General features: G+C 43.2%; 2 protein-coding genes across 3 annotated transcripts; both read right to left on the bottom strand.

The window, feature by feature from the left end:
• Window positions 1-261: 261 nt before the first annotated feature.
• Window positions 262-8903, bottom strand: btr12 (bloodthirsty-related gene family, member 12). The gene is made up of 8 exons (XM_046381259.1): window positions 8775-8903; window positions 6894-7366; window positions 6355-6546; window positions 6037-6132; window positions 3896-4129; window positions 2632-2779; window positions 2189-2215; window positions 262-1525 (listed from the first exon to the last, which is right to left on the bottom strand). Exons 1-8 carry the CDS (start codon window positions 8779-8781, stop codon window positions 987-989), a joined length of 1716 nt encoding a protein of 571 aa, XP_046237215.1. The 5' UTR covers window positions 8782-8903; the 3' UTR covers window positions 262-986.
• A 206-nt stretch (window positions 8904-9109) lies between these two features.
• Window positions 9110-14813, bottom strand: LOC124054842 (E3 ubiquitin-protein ligase TRIM68-like). 2 transcript variants are annotated; one of them, XM_046381263.1, is made up of 7 exons: window positions 14792-14813; window positions 13713-14302; window positions 13086-13181; window positions 11884-12117; window positions 11245-11392; window positions 11027-11053; window positions 9110-10926 (listed from the first exon to the last, which is right to left on the bottom strand). In XM_046381263.1, exons 2-7 carry the CDS (start codon window positions 14286-14288, stop codon window positions 10379-10381), a joined length of 1629 nt encoding a protein of 542 aa, XP_046237219.1. In that variant the 5' UTR covers window positions 14289-14302; window positions 14792-14813; the 3' UTR covers window positions 9110-10378. The 2 variants fall into 2 exon arrangements, with proteins under 2 accessions (XP_046237219.1, XP_046237218.1); XM_046381262.1 differs by lacking the exon at window positions 14792-14813 and having other exon boundaries at window positions 9111-10926; window positions 13713-14633.
• Window positions 14814-17612: the final 2799 nt, after the last annotated feature.

The raw sequence follows: 17612 nt of genomic DNA, 5'->3' as shown, positions 1-17612 counted from the left end.
AACAAAACACAAAAACATGCTCAGTTATAGGAGCCTTGCAGCACTGCAGCAAACTACAATTGTAGTTTGGTTAAAGGCACAATCTGTGGTTTGTGTCATTTGAAATGTCAATAAAACACATTGATCCATTGTTCACAGACAATTTGTGATTATTCCAGCTTAAGGAAAATAATTAACTCCTTTATTAGCTTAGTTTGGGAACTAAATTCTTCGGCTTAGTGTTAAGAACAAGCAAAAAGACAAATTCTATGTTAAACTGTGTATTTGTAACTGATCTTTAATGAACAAGTTCAGAAAGAAAGAAAGCTACAAAAGCAAAGACATTATATAAAAGTACATAAAACAGTTTCATGAGAACATTAAGTTTAAAAATTACATACAATATCCACAGTATGTGCCAGCATCTCTCATTTGGTCACCCAGACGTGCAAGTTTACATGACCCTCATTGTTTTGATCTGTACTAAACATCCAAAGTCTCATACTTCCTGTTAGACAAAGACTCAGAAAACCAGAAAAGTGCCAGAGGTATAGCATTACCCAAACTCAGCTATCTCCTGTACCAAGGCTACAAAAATAAGAACCACAGGCCTTTGGAATAATCCTCTCTAGTCCTTCACATATTTTTACAAGAGAATATCTGTTAGTATACAAAAACTTGTAATACACAGTCAGGCTCTGATCCAATAACAAACTAGTGACACGGTCCTTTCTTTTACTTCATTGCTTCCAAACGGTCACTATGTGGGTCAAAGGTCTTTCCGGGATCTGCACTGAACCTGATTTCATTTCAGCAAAGGTGATAACATGTCCATATGAGGAGAAAAGAGTAGAAGAGTAGAAAATGTCTTTATTTTAGGACCAAATAACCACTAAAATCACTTTCTAAAAATGACAGAATATCAACATATTGCACCAAACTTTCTTTTGTCCTTAACATGTTGTGAAAGTCTACTGGCCCACCGGGCCTTCGACTGATTGTCAGCCTCAGGTGTGTTTAACAGGGGTTACAATGAGAGGAGAAGCGTTCTTCCCGTCCTGGGTGAGACAGGGGCTGAAGATCGGGTACAGATTCTCATTGAAGGTATCGACAAACGTGTAGAGATGAAGACGTGCTTTCACATCGTAGAAAGAAATTTGGCCTGCTTCGTAATCCAGGAAGATTCCCAATTTATTGGGTTGGGACTGCAGCACTAGAGGCAGGCGGGGTGACGCCAAGGCCTTCACCTCTCCGTTCTTCAGCCACAGGCACCAGTATCCCCCCTCAGGACTCAGCTTGATCTCACCCTTGCGGCGGGCTGAGGCGCTGGCCACGCCGAGCGTCCAGGCTGTCTTGCGGCCCATGTCCACCTCCCAGTAGTGCCGCCCAGAGCTGAGACCTTCTCGGCCCAAGATGAAGAGAGCGGGGCTGAAGCGTTTCGGACCCTCAGAGTGGGAGATCTTACGCTCTTCATATCTCACCTGGCGACCGTCATCGGACACAACCAGGTTCTTCTGGGCCGTGGAAGGGTCCAGTATCACTTCACCTGGATAGGAACCGCAGAGCAGAATAAGATGCTCGTAGAAGACTTAATAATTATATCTCAACACTTCTGTGATCACAATAACAGATTTTCTGCTTAATGCAAGTGAAAAAGATGCTTCGTGTATGAGAAGCAGTTCCTCCTTTTTGCATTTACAAAATAAAGAAAGTCAAAAAAGCTCTTGTTATGGTTCATTCTTTAATTTCAGTACTATTAATTTGATGAGTAGGACACCAAGTGCTCAAACTTGAGTTAAAGCACAGAAGAATTTTCAGCAAAATGCATCGAAAGTTAAAGTACTCTAGCATGGCACAACTCCAACCTGACTGTCACCACAACTGGAAAAATCTGTGTGGGTGTGCAGGGCCTTTAATGTATAATAATCTGTCATATATTCTAAATTTATTGCATGTTTTCTGTCTAAAATTAATCCGGCTGTAAAATGACTTTAGTGGAGTAAAAAGCACAGCTTGTGTGAGCTGTAAAGAAGTGGCGCCATCGTGTGGTCAATCTCAAGAACTGTACATATTAATAAGCTTCCACTGCACTTCTTAAGATTGTCAAAAACTCCTGCATGATTCTAAAATCCCACACAAAAAGTATCATGGCTTCAGGTCCCAAACAAACTTGCTGATCACCAAGATGACAACTTAAAGTCTTACTCACTTGAATAGTTCTGTACCTTCCGGAGCTCTGAGAGAGAGAGCAAAACAAAGACAGACAGGAAGAGAGACATAAAGAGAGAAAGAAGTCAGCAAGTCATTCAGCTCAAGAGTCAAAGTCAAAGCAGATGGCACGTGTGGGTGGTAAACATGCAGATCTAATTCTGAACTGTAAATGCTGAAAACATGTGCTGCTGTCAGTCATCTGCTCGCGGCTGCCTCTCCGCTGATTCCGAGTGGATGATCTGTGGCATCAGCGCCATCTCCATCTGTGCCACCGTCTTGTATGTGTGAACATCTGAGTGTGGCGAAGGGTGGTGGGGGTGGTTGGTGCAACGATGAATCACTTTTCTATTTCAAAGCACTCGTACACTGACCTACAAATCCCTGTTTTGGATTTTGCAGAGGAAGTGTACCTTTGGTGCTTTCACCAGAATGAACCCTCACCTTTCCCATACAGCCTTTTGAGCTCCTCCTGGAACTTTTCTGTGAGGTTGCTGATGGAGGTGCGGATGGTTCCCAGGTAGAGGTCGGTGTTGATGCTGACAGACGACCAATCAGCAGGCTCGGGTGGGGGAGGCAGCGTCGTCAGGTTCTGCAGGAAATGGAAGATCAATGTTGTGCAAGGTGAGATGAAATTAAAACGTAATGAAGCCTCAGGGGAGGCGAAGTCTGAAGTGAAAGTGGAAACAAATGCACACTGACGGGGAGCCACAGACGAGCTGGAAACCATTGTCACTATGCTCAGTGCTGTCTTGTTTATTTAAATAGCTTCATGGGTGTGCAGTGTGCAGCTTTCTATAAATCTAAGTCTAGTAATGCTGACAAACACAGAGCACTGCAGATTATCGCATTGACAGGAAAATGAGCCAGATAAGCAAATTTATATCTTAAGACTTACAGATACTGAACAGTGAATGCATTTGTGTTTGGGTATGTTTGGGTTATGTATCCCTTTGCCTCCCCCTCGTACTATCTGGGAAAATTCTGAAGGAGTAACTTCAAAGTCGTCTTTCATGAGAGAAAAATCAGCATTTTATCCATGGAAACAGTCCAGGAGAAATGCACAAGGGGGGGACTTCCACAACAGCTGGCTCTGCTCATAGAGCTTTTTGATGTTGTGTCAGAAACCTCATAGCAGCCGCAGCCGGCGGCACCGTGGAGGTCCAGCAGATAATCGGCTGCGTGGTTGTTGTTCAGATAAATAATGACGATGTTTTTGAAAATCAAGATTGTTCCAGTCTGGTTAGTGTTAAGGTTAGGTGTTAAGGTAGAAAACTTTCTAAATTTCATGACTGTAAGCTTACACTTTAATGTCCCAAGGCCTTAGCTTTTTAAATAATTAGCTCCATCGCTGTGTCCTAAATGCATATTAAGTGTTTTTTTGTTTATGTAGGCTACACGCTGGAAACATCACCAGTGAGGTCATACAGCATGCAGTTTTAAAATTACAGCTGTAGTCTGGTCTTAATTTACAAATACTGATGGAGAAAAGGTGGTGCAAATGCGGCTGAAAAGCATCTTGCATCATTTCTTGTTGTTACAGTCATTACTGCAAACAAATACTCTTTGAGAACTTCCTATTCTGTTTCTGTGAAGTTTTCACATTTGAAATGTGCACATTAGTCACAGCTGAGTACGCCATCTGAGCATAAAAATGTATTTAAGCTTCAAAAGTGGATGTTGGTTCACTTGAAATCCCCTTTTCTACCTGCAGGAAGATCACTTTGTCCTGCGTCTGGGCGTAGGCTTCCAGCTCGTTGCTCCGCCTCCTCAGCTGGCTGAGTTCGTTCTCCAGACCTCGGGCCATTTCCTGGGCGTGACGCTCAGCCTCACGTTGCTTTGTGGCGATCACCTCCACCAGCTCCGCCTGACTCTGCTCCACCATACGCTGCAGCTCCGCATACACCTGCCAGCTCTCCTCCAGCTCCTTCTGAGCGCTGGCCTGCAAAGGGGAGGGGACGTGGATGTGAATATGTGTCACAGAGGCATCGAATCCAGTTCAGACAAACTTTATGTCTTATTTCAGAATCTGCACTTGTTCTCTCTGTTTAAGCTGATAGGATGTGTTACATAAACTTCATTTGTATCTGGAACAAACTGCCAGAAAAACTGAGGTCTGCTCCAGCTCCTACAGCTCCAGCTCTTTTTATATTGACATGCAATACCTTCTATCTTATGTGAAGTATTGCTGTGAAATCGCCTCGTCATTGAGGGTGTGATACACAAAAACCTGCCTTGCCTTGAAACGTCTGTTGTCTACATTGTGTCTCCCAGTCTCCACCTTAAACAATAAAGCAATAAAAGTCCAACAAAATAAAAGGTCAAGCGCTGCAGCTTCAGTAATCCCAGCTTTGCTCATACAACTGGACCAACAGGTTACGTCTTCCTGCAGTCGAGCGAGGGAAAAAGCTTTTGACCCTTCAGGTTTCAGCACTACTCTCTGAGATGCTGTTTTCCAGAATATAAACAAAATTGTACTTTAATTCATTCAATTCAATTCAAGATGTTCGTGATTTTCATTTTCTCATTTATATAAACTTTATTTCGCTCACTCCCGAGTGCGATTCCTCTCGACAATTCAAAAAATCCAGCGATGCGTCATCTCCACAACTATCAGCAGAATCAGCTGAAACCACACGCAGCAACGTGTACTTGTGCGGTCATGTGTTTTCACAGTATACACACACACACACACACACACACACACACACACACACACACATATCCTGATATTCAACTCTCTGGTAACTGATTCCTCATTGTACTTGTAAAAGTAAATAAAAATGTCAAAAAGCTGTGCTGAACCTGGGAACTTCTGCACATGATAAAGAATGAATGAACATGAAAAGTTTTTAAGAATGAAAGCCATCAGCGTCACGTTGCCCATTTGTTATTTAATATGGTTTACTTTTAGTCAGACTGCATTAAATTTAAAGCCTCTGACACTCTCATGTGACTCATTAGATTATTGAAGACCATTCAAAACCTCAATTAAATTTTTGGTCATTTTACAACTGCAACTACAGTCCTGTAATTTATATAAGCAAAAGTGGGTTAGCATTCATGTTTTCAGTTCTCATCCTTGAGGAACGTTTTACTGTAAGGAGGCTGTAGTTAACCAAAGGGTGTGGGGAAACTAAAGGCTCGCGCTGGTCACACCGGTTGAACAGCCACAGGCGTGGATCTGAGTAGGCAGGAGAAAAACAATCTGCATTAGCTGGCCGCCCTGCTCGCTACAGCAGAACATGAGAGGAAGGAGGCGGGCAAGGCCCTGTGCAAATACGTTAAAGATTTTCAAACAAAGCAAAAGTAAATGTTAATATAAGTGAACCTGTGAAGTGAAATATCATCCCATCGTGAGCTGAGCGTCCCGTCAAAGTACAACAGTCTGCACAGTTTTGTATGCTCGCCTCCAACAGATACTGATCATGAGCACATGAGGAGAAGCCTTGGCAAATATTGGACATGCAACACAACAGACTGGCCTGAATTTAAAACATATGACTCACCGGTTTAAAATCGGATTAACTGCAGCCTGGTGCTCGAGGAGGACAATGAGGACTCTCGGTCTCACTTTTATAATTCTGAATTAATGTTACGACACTAGATTTTCTTATTGCGTTGTTTAAAATTTGTCATGTTATTTTCTCTGTGCTGTGTGTACTCTTGAAAGATGATGTTGTTCATTTTTAAGTCTTGGCTTTCCCTTACTTGATCAAATGGGTTTTAGGCATCTTCTTAAAGGAAAGACTGATGCTCATCCTGGTTTTCAGAGGTGGAAACTGACACAGAAACTGTCTCTGGTGCGAGGTGAGATCTCAGTTCCTGACGAGTCTTCAGCCCACTCACCTTAATGACCTTGATGGATTGCTTGATCTCCTCCAGTTTCTTGGCTCTCTCCTTGATCAAATGTTTGAGCTCCGACCTTTTCTTACCAAGATTACTCTGTGTGAAGAAAATCAGGATTGTGGCTTAGTGGAATCAATATCGACACGGCTTTGTACTGTGAGAACTGTCCTTGAGTGAGGCCTTTGTCAGCTGCTTTTAAGGGAGAGAATCTGAACTGAAATGTCAAAAATGAGTTTTAAGTCTGCTGTAAGGCCTGGTGATCAATAAAGCATCATTGCTACATCTTCTAACATTGCTTAACAAATGTCCAGAGCTCACCATCTTCTTCTTCCACTCATGGTCAGTGGAGACGATGTCGTGGGACTTGTGCGTGGCCTCGGCGCAGGCCGTGCAGATGCAGGTGTGGTCCGTCCGGCAGTAGACGTCCAGGAGACGTTCGTGTTTCTTGCAGATTTTGTCCTCCAGGTGGAAAGTGGGTTCGATGAGGCGGTGAGATATCAAAGACTTCACCTGTAGGGTGTATATATTTGTTTAATCTGTACTGTTAAAAATCATCCTTGATCTGAATATTTCAAACAAAACTTATAATTTATGACCTATAATATGTCATCCATGATGTGACCACAGTAAGTCTGTAGGAGGAACATGTGAATACACGAGTACACGAGGTATGCGTCAAACTGTGTGGGAAAAAGTTTGCTTTATTTACTTTGAATCTCCAAAAAATGTTCGAATTTAAAGCGGAATCCTGTCAACTTTAGGGTTCGTGTACACAAAAATTCTACAGCAATTGAAAAGGAAAAACTTGACAGATATTTATCACCTTGCTATAGCTGTAAAGAAGACAAACAACTGACCTTTTTGTGATGTCTGAGGTGGGTTTCACAGAATGACCCAGGACAGTTCACACAGGACTTGAGCGCTTTTAACTTCCTCCCAATGCAGGCGTCACAGGGAACCTCCCCAGCCCGGGCGAACTCCCCGGTGTCCATCCCCGGAGAGCCATCGTGGCCCGTATCTGAGTTCAGGTTCAGTGTGGACCCCCGTGAGGAGGACCCCCCTCCCCCGGCCCCTCCGGCCATCACCAGCCCCTGAAACTGGGTGGAGATTTCAGCCAGGACCCTGTTGACGCTCATCTCGGGTTTTTTGGAGTAGGTCTTCTTGCACATGGGGCAGGTGAACTTCTTACTGTGGTTCCAGTAGCCCTGCAGGCAGGCCTTGCAGAAGCTGTGGCCGCAGGGTGTGGACACGGGCTCCACGAACACCTCCAGACAGATGGAGCAGCTGAACTGCTCCTCAGAGAGGACCCGGCCTCCTGGGGAACTGATGCCTGGAAGAAAGGAGGAGGAGTGAAGTCTTTCAGTGTGTTTCTAGACTTGGTAAACAACTGTAGAAATGCTAAATTAGGACCGGATTTGTTTGGCCTTCGACATGTCTCGCCACCCATCCAAAGTGGATCGTTCACGCCGTTATGCCATTAACGAGTTATAAAGATCACACAGTAATCAGACTGGTCACACAGGTCAGTAAATTGCTGTGAAACTGCTCTCAGGACAGCAGTTTAGCAGCTGCACTTGTAGATTTAGAAACACACAATTTACTGTTTGACAAAAACACAAGACTTGTCAGAGTGTATTGTTGTTTGTTTGTACAGCTATAAGAGCAGGTGCTCACAAGTTAACTGCAGCAGTTAGCCTTTGACCTGGATTAATCAGCACACCCGATCACACACCCTACAGTGATGTGCATATCACACGTGTGGTATGAAATGTTGGTGTGCAATAAGAAAGACTGACAGGACATGTGGTGTCTGTGTTGCCCTCAGTCTCGACTGCAGGGTCAAAGGTCAGTGAGCGCACAGATAAAACTGTTTCACTGGTGCTCGAGTTCAGTCATAAAGAGAAGGAAAGGAGAAGAGAAAAGGTGATTAGTCTAGTGAGGCTGTCTCATATTAAGACTTGGAAAATCTTCAAAATCTAGATGTGTTTTGGTTAACCTGTAAAGGGAGGCTGCACTTTATATTCTTTTTAGGTTCTGTTACAGCACACATAAATCCCCAAACCCCTTCCACCTCTCCTGCTGAATGTCGAAACTCAAAACAGTTCACAGGCGACGTAGCGAGATGACGACTAGCACTTCAAATGTTAAGCCGTGCTTGTAGAGGTGATAAGCGAGAGTGATCAAACAGAAACACACAGGGCACAGATTTCAAAATACGAGCAAGAGAAGCAGGAAGATTAGTTTGACTATAAAAGCTGAGAAAAGACGAGAAAACGACTGTTATTAGGGCACAGGTTATTTAGGGCACAAAGCTTTTGCTCACAAGCAGGAAACATATTTACAGAGTGTCATTCTTTCCAGTCGTGAGTGACAAACTATCTGAGGAATGCAGAAAGTCGGGGCCTTCCACCTTCCAGCACCTGAATCAGGTTCAAAAGAAAACACAACTGAACACACTGAACCAGCGCCATCAAACAGGCCTGCTGTTGGCCTTTAGTTAGGCTTCAGTATCTTATTGGTACATGGTTAAATTAGTTTGATGGTGTTTTTCTTCCAGTCCTTTTGCTTTTAGTTAATGAACATTCCCAGCCACTGGGAAGCGAGTTAGACATTATTTAAACACGTCAGCCAGCGTCCCTGCAGGACATTAAGTCAGCCAAAACAACATGAGTCGATAGGAAGACATCGTGTGCCCTACGCACAGGAGAAGATGTATAAAACCATAAAGTGGGACTTACTCTGCATGTTTCCCTCTGACGCCGAGTTAGTGCAGTCCTTCACCTGTTGTACTTTGCTATGAATCACAGACCGACAGGTGCTGCACTCTTCCTGAAACCTGAAGAGGCCCTCCCACTCTCAGTGCGTCACGCCCAAAAACCTCCACACAAAGGACGCGCTGTGCGAGTTCACGGGCCACATTACAGTGTCTCTAACCATTAAGACAAATTGTTTATTGTTTGTTTCAATGACAAAAAAAACACCCCACCAAACAGTGATAAATAAAAGCTAAATTCCATTTTAGTAAGATTGATTATTAAGCCAGCGGTTTTAGGGAACCGAGAACAAAATTACCAGCAAGCAAATGAAAAGAAATGCAAGGTGCCAGCAGCCTTAATGGTGATAGTGGGTTTAATGTGCATTTGCCCTGTAAGTCAAAATACAGCAATGACAGGAGATGTATCATCATTGATCTTTATTTATATTGTAATTGTGTATTGAATTGCTCAGTAATTTTACTATAACTTTAAGATATGTAGAAACAGGCTGTGTGAGACTAAATGAAATTACATCCAGCTTCATACTATATCACTACATTTTAATAATTACACACTGGTATGAGAACTGGATTTTAGAACAGTTACAGCAGTATTATAAATTACAAGATGATCACATCAGGCCTGTATCAGTGTATGTGGATGTAATGTTCACACTTTCAGTCATATCAGACAAAAATATTTACAAATGTCAAAGAAATCCACATGCTACAAACTGTACTGCTTTATAATACACAACTGATCCCTTTGGCGATATGATATGATATGATATGATATGATATGATATGATATGATATGATATGATATGATATGATATGATATGATATGATATGACAATAATATCAGCAGACTTTATTTTGTTATGGCGAAAGGAAAACACCTCTTGGAAGAGTGAGCAAAAGAAAGAGCTATGAAATCTCCTGAGGTGCGTCTTCCTTACTAGGAGACGCGTGGGTAAAAAATTTATAATTCTCAGAAGAGAAGAAATCAAACGGCTATGAAAATATTACAAATTAAAATAAACAATTCTCTCTATGAACAGAAGATCGCTCCAAATGGAGGAAAAACACTGGACTGAATTAAACTACAAAGAACAAAAAGTCACTCGCTAATGGAGGACAACCATCTGCTAGAATGAACTCGAGGGAACAAAAAAGTCACTCCAATGGAGGAACAAACAAAAGAATAATCAAATACGCTATTCAATGGCAAAAACCTGAGCTATGAAACTTACAACAAAAAATCTCTCTGAAACAGAGGCCAAAAACAGGAAGGACACACAAGGCAAACGATGAGGTTTGTGGCCGTGGACGAGGCAAGGCTGGAGTGTACTCACACACCGGCACAAGACAAGGGAAATGTAGACTATGAGGGTAAGGGGAAACAGGTGGACACAATCAGGTACTCAGGGAAGACAATCAGACCGGTGACACATGAGGAAGGGTAAGTGACCTGAAACAAAATAAAACAGAAAATGACGACACAAGACGTGACCTCACCGCGGTGTGACATGAAGACCGCATTGATTCTCTGGGTCTATTAATAAGTGTTTGACCCTGAACAGTTTTTCATTTTGTAATCTCCACAATCATAATTCTCAGAGGAGCCACCTCCTTCTTTTTTGTCGACAAACACGGATCAAACACGGGGTAAACCCGCTCTGGAAAGTTGCACTTCGTGAAGGTGAAGATGTGAGTCTTGGCCTCCGCGTTGACGAATGATATCTGCTTCTCCTCGTAATCCACAAACACCCCCACCCTCTGGGGCGGAGGACTCAGCTCTAAAGGGAGCGGTTTCTCCATGCACGCAAAGTGCTGCCCTCCGTCCCTGTGTTCTACGGTCCACAAGCCTCTCTCTGGAGAGGGAGAGATCTGCTCCCTCCTCTTCAAAGTGCTGGAAGCCACTCCCAGCAGCCAGTTGGATTTCTCCTTCACCCCGACCTCCCAGTAGTGCCTGCCCATGCTGAGACCCTGCTTAGCAACGGCAAAAGTGTTTTCTGTGAACCTTGCTGGGCTGGTCGGCACTTTCTGCTTCTTTGGAGACTGCCTGACTTCTTTCCCATCTTCGGAGACGATAAGCCAAGGCCCTGCAGAGTCAGGGTCAATGGCGATGTCCTCTGTGAGGACGGACGGGATGGGAGAGTCAGTGTCACTGCACTTTAAGTTGAATTTGAATAAGAACCTCATAAAACATCTGAAACTTGGAAAATGACAAACCTGCAAACTTCTGCATTTTCTTAATATCTGTGGGGCAAGACAGAACACAGTTAGCAATGTGCTAAATGATGCTTTTGACCCCAACCTTGAAGTCAGTGCATCACCTGGTCAACAGAGACAGTTGCTTTCACATTTCTATGAGCGATTTCACATCTGCAATCCATCTGACTGCCACGTATATACAGTGAAACAAAGTACACCAGTAATCTCAAACTTGCCTGTGGCTGACTGCTCTCTAATTTCCAGGTTGATGAACTCTCTCACGTTGATCATAGCTGTCCGTATATAACCCAAGAAATCCAGCTCATTAATGGGGATGCTTGGCCAGTTCTGAGTTGATGGCAGTGTGTGCGCTTGGCTGAATGCCTGTTGGGAAGGGGGAACAGAAACACTGTTGTTGTCCCTGTGAACCTTCAGCAAGCTGAAAATTTTGTGCTTAGATGCTAGCATGCTAAACATGAGTTTGTTCTGTGTGGACCAGTCAAGTTCTTCCACACCAAACTCATCCAACCATGTCTTTATGGAGCTTTGCTTTGTGCACTGGGTCACAGTCATGCTGGAATAGAAAAGGGCCTTCAACAAACTGTTGCCACAAAGTTGGAAGCATAGCATTGTCCAAAATGTCTTGGTGTGCTGAAGCATTAAGATTAAGCAAATCATTTCATACTGATAGTTTTCAGCAACGTATTTCTGATTTTCACCTGAACAAATAAAATTCACTTAACTTTTTTAAACCCAATGGACGTGTAGATTTTATTGCAGACGTTTCAGCTCAGTTAGAGCAAGGCAGAGATTACACACATCGATACGTTCACACACTGACGTAAAAGACAAGCCTGAATTATTCATGCACTCGCCTGCAGGAGGGTGATGTGGTCGTCATTGTGCGAGAGCTGCTGTAGCTCGACGCTCTTCTTCTCCAGTTCATCAATTTCCTGCCTCAGCTCTCTGATGAGCTCTTCAAACCTCTTCAGTTCAGCTTCATGTCTCGCCTCAATCTCTTCCACAAGCTCTTCGTGGGTCTTCTTGATCGACTCAATAACAGCTGTAAACACCTTAACGCTTGCCTCTATTTCGTTCTGTGCGTTCTCCTAAAGGTTGAGCATATGAAACGTGGCATCATTTAAAGTATGAACATCACTGTACATCAATATCAGACTCCAGTGGTCAAGTACTGTCAAAGCTGTTGTTTCTAACCGAAGAAAGAAAAAGAAAAGATTCAGTAGCTTGTTCTTGATAACATAGAGAAATTGTCCGTGTGCCATGTGGCTGAGAAAGCAAAATAAAAGCCACCACTGATATTTTTCTTGCCAAAGTGAATTTAACTTAGGGTTAGGGTTAGGGTTAGGGTTAGCCCTAACCCCACCATGCTGTGAGCTCTAATAAGCTTATTTTTAATTGTGATTTCAGATATGTCACTAAAACAAAAGAAAACAAAAAAAAAAAGCAGATAACAAGTGAAAGTAAGCTGATCTCTGAAATGAAAAGGCAAACAATTAAAAGAAACACAAAAAATAGACAAAAGAACCAACTATCCAAAGGACATAAGCTCCATTAAATTAACTACAAAAATTTTACTTGTGCTCACTTTAAAATATTCACAGTAAACTGAAAGAATTTGAAGTTGCAGTCAGAAACAACATCCTGCAACAAACTGAAATGGCAGCTGAAATGAATGTGGTGAAAGAAGCTGCAATGTGAGTGAGGCTGAAGATGTTTAACCAACATCAAAATGTCAGGGATAAAGTGAGCAGGACGTGTCAGGAGTTCAGTTTTATAACCCGACAGAGTCAGAAACTGCATAAAGAGAGGATCATTTGGGAGGATTCCTTTGTGTTGATGAGTCTCAGGTTTAGAGTGTGGGCCACTAATCAGGGCAGATGCCTCACAGGTGAGTTGACACAGGTGTGCTGAGTTGATAAATAGGAGCTGAACGTCACTGCTGTCACACTCTGAATGTCCCTCCTCTGGCATTCAGATGCTTTGGTTTTGTTGTTTTGGTCAGTGGTGAAAAGCAAGTGCTTTGGGGTTTCCTTTCTGGGCTTGTCTTTGAGCTCACCTTTGTTCGTTTCTGTGAATGACTGATTTCCTCGATCCTCTTTTTCCGATCCTGAATCAAGAGATCCACTTCTCTCTCCCTCCTCTTGATCTGAATCTGGGAGGGAAGTGAGAACGCAGATTGTAGTGCAAAACATTTTTGCGTTGAGAGAAAACATTTTTATTTTCACATACATTAGCACGACTAGTGAACCCTTTGAACAGCTTTTCACGTCCTCTCAGTGTTGCGGTGCAGTTTGTCACTGCTGCAAACCATTTCAAGTTGAACCCTGAGCCAACAGCTTGATCAGAAGCTCCCAAACACAGCATGTTTCATGTGCAACCAAACAAAATGAATCCTTTCATCTTCAGCCACACATTTCGTCTTTGTTTCTCTGAAGAAGATAAATATTACAGCTATATTTTTCTATCATCTGCCAAACCAGCTGGCTTTCTTGTTTCATTTACTTCAAAAAACAGTAACCCTCTGCGGTTTGCAGTAAAGCCATCCAGCCGATTTCCATAACAAGTGGGTCATATCCTGTCAGCCTTTCCAACTATAGTATTATTTTTTTAACCCCGCTGAGGTCATGGAACTTTAAACTTTGATTGGTCTTTAGGCGCTTCATGAGATAAAATCTGAATTCACCATTTTTTGCTGCGACATGACCTCTGCCGTCACGACTTGATGCCGGCTGTGGTCGCTCTCAGCACAAATCTGACAAATGAATCTTTCTTCCTTCTTGCAGAACAGTTCCAGGATCTTATCGTGCCTCTTACACATCCTGTCCTCCAGGTTCTTAACTGGTTCAATCAGCTTATGTCTGCTCAGGGCAGCTGCTGTCTTGTGAGGCTCCAGGTGACTCTCACAGTAAGATGCCAAGCAGACCAGGCAAGACTTCGAGGCCTTCAGTCTCACGCCTACGCAGACGTCACAGGCCACTTCGCCAGCTTTGGCCTCGCGGCCTTCGCCGCTCACGACCTGGGCTGCGTTTGTGTTTTTGTAGAGGTTGACGACCTCTCGGAAGGAGACGTTGATCCGGAGCTCGGGTTTCTTGTAAAAAGTCTCCTTGCACAGGGGACAGCGGCACACCTCTGTGGCGTCCCAGTACCTCTCAATGCACAGCTTGCAGAAGTTGTGTCCGCATGGAGTCGAAACCGGGTCGGTGTAAAGCTCCAGACACACGCTACAGCGAAAGCGGAGCTCGTCCAGTGTGTCTGCCATGTCTGAAAGTCACTCTTACAAAATCACAGCAAAAACATGATATGGATTAGTGTATTGATTTTAAAGGCCAGTGGGAGCTTTACAGCATCAAACAACGCAACTAAAAATGTTTTCTCTTGTCTTAAATCCAAATTCGGATTGAGACAACCAGACAACCTCATCCCTTATCAAACAGGTTTAATGGAATGTAAAGTGTTATTAATAGAATTCCTTAGTGAGGCTAAAAATAAAAGCACAAGTAACAAGTGTTAAAAGGTTTTTAATGTCAATTCGAATTCAGTATTTTTGTTTTTCACTTTAAGCACTATAAGTGATCCTGCAGTATACTAACACAGCGCGTAGAGTCAATACAGTGAGTCTGTTTTTAAGTTGAATGAAAGCAGAGCAAGGACTTCAAAACGTTTGATACAAAAACCAAATCTATTAAAGATATGTAAAACCACATCTATTTAAAAATATGAGTCAAACTACACATTGTAGAAGCTATGGAGACAAAGGCCTACCTGCTTGTCTCTTGGCTGTTCACTCAGGTATGACGGGTACCTGCTAAGATCTTTTTCCCTGTTCGAACTGCTGGGTGTAACTGCTGGAACCTGCCACCTCTGATTGGTGTATTTTCTCATTTCAATTTGCATGTGGGGAAATGAAGCAGCTGCATATTTTCTTCCTTCTTTCAAAACCATTTTCTAAATTTAACTGCTTGGAAATATTTCCTACTTTCCCAGGTGCTTTTTGATGGTCTCTTTCTGTTTAGCATAACATAACAAAATGACAACCTCAAAGGCAAGAAAGAAAGAAAGAAAGGAAAAAAAAACCTTTCAGTGGAAAAACAAGACGTCCCAAAGTTACTCCAATTCATCCCAAGGAGGGTCTGATTGTCTGCACAAAATCTCTTGACAATCCATTTCATAGTTGAGGTATTTCAGTTGCGACTGACATCAGTTTATGTAAAATAAGCCGATTTTTCACTCTTCTACATCTTCTTACAAGCACTAAACACTAGCACTAAACGGGCTGCTTTACAACACCGAATCATCATTGTACTTAAATATTCTTTTATTTCTTTGAAGTGTTCAGTTCAATGCGTACAGCAGCATTACATGTGTCAGAACCTGCAAACCCTCATCCCCACCACTAGTGGGCGACCCCGGGCCATCGCTGAGGGGAACACCAGCCTCTCTGCCAACAGACACCTCACATTCATGTTGCTTTTTTTTTTCTTACTCTTTACAATATCTGATACTGTCACCCATGGCAACGTGAGAGCACAACAATAGGAACAGGTTATTCACATAAACATCCAAAAGAAATCGATGCCGAGGTGCAAGCTGCTGCACCTCTCAAATACTGCAGTATTGTCATATACTCAGCCATCAGAAAACATGCTGAAGTCACAATGCAGTTGATGTCACTTCACTGAAGCTTCTTCTATTTTTGGTTTGATTTATGAGCCTCAGATCCACCACCTACCGAGTGCTCTCAAAGTGATTGATTCCTTTGCACTGCAGCGTTTTGACAGCATTGATGTCAATGAGACGTTAAAGAGGGGATGGGGGGGTCTCTTCTAAAAATGACCACATGTCCAGGTCTCCGAGATCATATCGACCCTTCTTACTTCCTGCAAATGCCACTGCATCTCTATTTATCTGCTGCTGGTTATTGATCGTCTTATGTCTTCATTTTCCGCTCGTGTTCCGTAGCTGAAAACTCACAGTTGAAAGCAGAAATTTTGTTCAAAATTTTATTGTATATTTGAAAACCTGCCCCCAAAACACAGAACTTCTTTCTGTTATTGCAGTAAATCTGTGTGTGTGTGCGTGAGAGTGCACGTGGGCATGCATGTGTGCATTCATACTCTAATATTCAGCGTAGCCCCCACAGCAAACCCACTGCAGAGATTGTGTCGCATGATGTTATGGAGCTCCAGATTCTTGGAGTGGGGTATTCAGCTTTCCCTCCCTGTCGCAGTGTCAGTCAAGGTAAATGTATTCCTCCTCCCCTCCTTTCCTCCCCCTTTCCTCTTTTTCCTCTCTCTTCCCCTCAGTCCACCAGCAGCCCCATCCATCCATCTTTTCATCCATCTGCCTGGCTTTTTCTTTTTGACTCCCCCCTCCCCTCTTCCTTTCCTGTTTTTGTTTTCCATTTCCCAATCCAAAGCTTCTCTTTCAGGTTTATAAATAGCAGCCATACCCTTCTCCTCCTCCTCTCTCTCTCTCTCTCTCTCTCCCTCTCCATTGCTTGTATTTTTTCCTCTCTTTCCGTCTCTGCTGGAAGCTACACTGCACTGTGTTTTTCCTGCCTTGAACCCCCCTTTTATTTTCAGTACACCTCTCACTCAAAACTCCCTCATGTTGCATCTCTCTCTGTCTGTCGTGTTGTAATTTGAAGAACTCTGAAAGAGCCCTGAAGCCTAAAAGTGTGGCTTTCGGTTATCGGCTGGCTTCTCTCTCTTTTGCATCTTCCTCTTCCTCCTTAAACACACGAGGAAAACCGGCATCGGCTCGCAGTCCTGTGTAGTTTCATCTCGGCGTGCTGCCTCCTCAGCCCCTCTTTCATCCTGCTGATGCTCTCTGGTTTCGCAGAGAGGCTATCAGTGCTCTCACCTCCTTTCTGGGGGGGGGTAAGGTAGCGCTAGTGAGCATTACTGTTAGTCATTGTGGATAGTATCACACTGTCTATGTTACTGATAACCTCGCTGTGCCCCGGCAACCGGAGGACAAAACCCGCAGCTGAAATGATGCCTCCTGGATCTGATCATGTGGCCTTTCCCCATGGGGTATCCGTGTTGCATTACCACCTCCCGATAACACCCTGAGACTATATATTAATTCCAGCGGAGAGTTCAGGGGAAGAGAGATCAGGAGCTCAGGAGGCGATATTGAGTGTTGCTGAAAGGTGTTTCTGAACACTTAAACTCAACATGCAGCTGCTGAGTGGTTATGTAAGAGTATTGGTGCAGACTGAGTGATTGATTCTTCCAAAGGAGTGTTGTGGCAGCTGATTTTGTTTAATCAGTGACATAACATGTAAATTACATCAGCACAGATACCATTAACAGCTGCTCCGACAACTGAGTGCTTCATTTTCATTTTCTCAGCAGACTTATTCATTTTCTGATTCACGCTGAGTCAGGAGTCTATCACGAAACGAATAAAGAGCCTGCTTGAATTTAGTTCAGTTAGACCCTGCGTGTAGTGTTGTACTTTCCATTTTATTAGCCTCTGCAGTGGCTGTATTTTAACCCCGATCTAACCAGCATTTTATCTGAGAAAGACAAATTTATATCCCAATGAAAGTTAGAGGTCCAGTGTGTCGGATTTGGGG

This window comes from Scatophagus argus, chromosome 23 (assembly GCF_020382885.2).
Source record: "Scatophagus argus isolate fScaArg1 chromosome 23, fScaArg1.pri, whole genome shotgun sequence".
In the NCBI taxonomy this organism is placed as follows: domain Eukaryota; kingdom Metazoa; phylum Chordata; class Actinopteri; family Scatophagidae; genus Scatophagus; species Scatophagus argus.
Note: the sequence above shows the minus strand (reverse complement) of the source record. Positions and strands in the feature narration are given on the sequence as shown.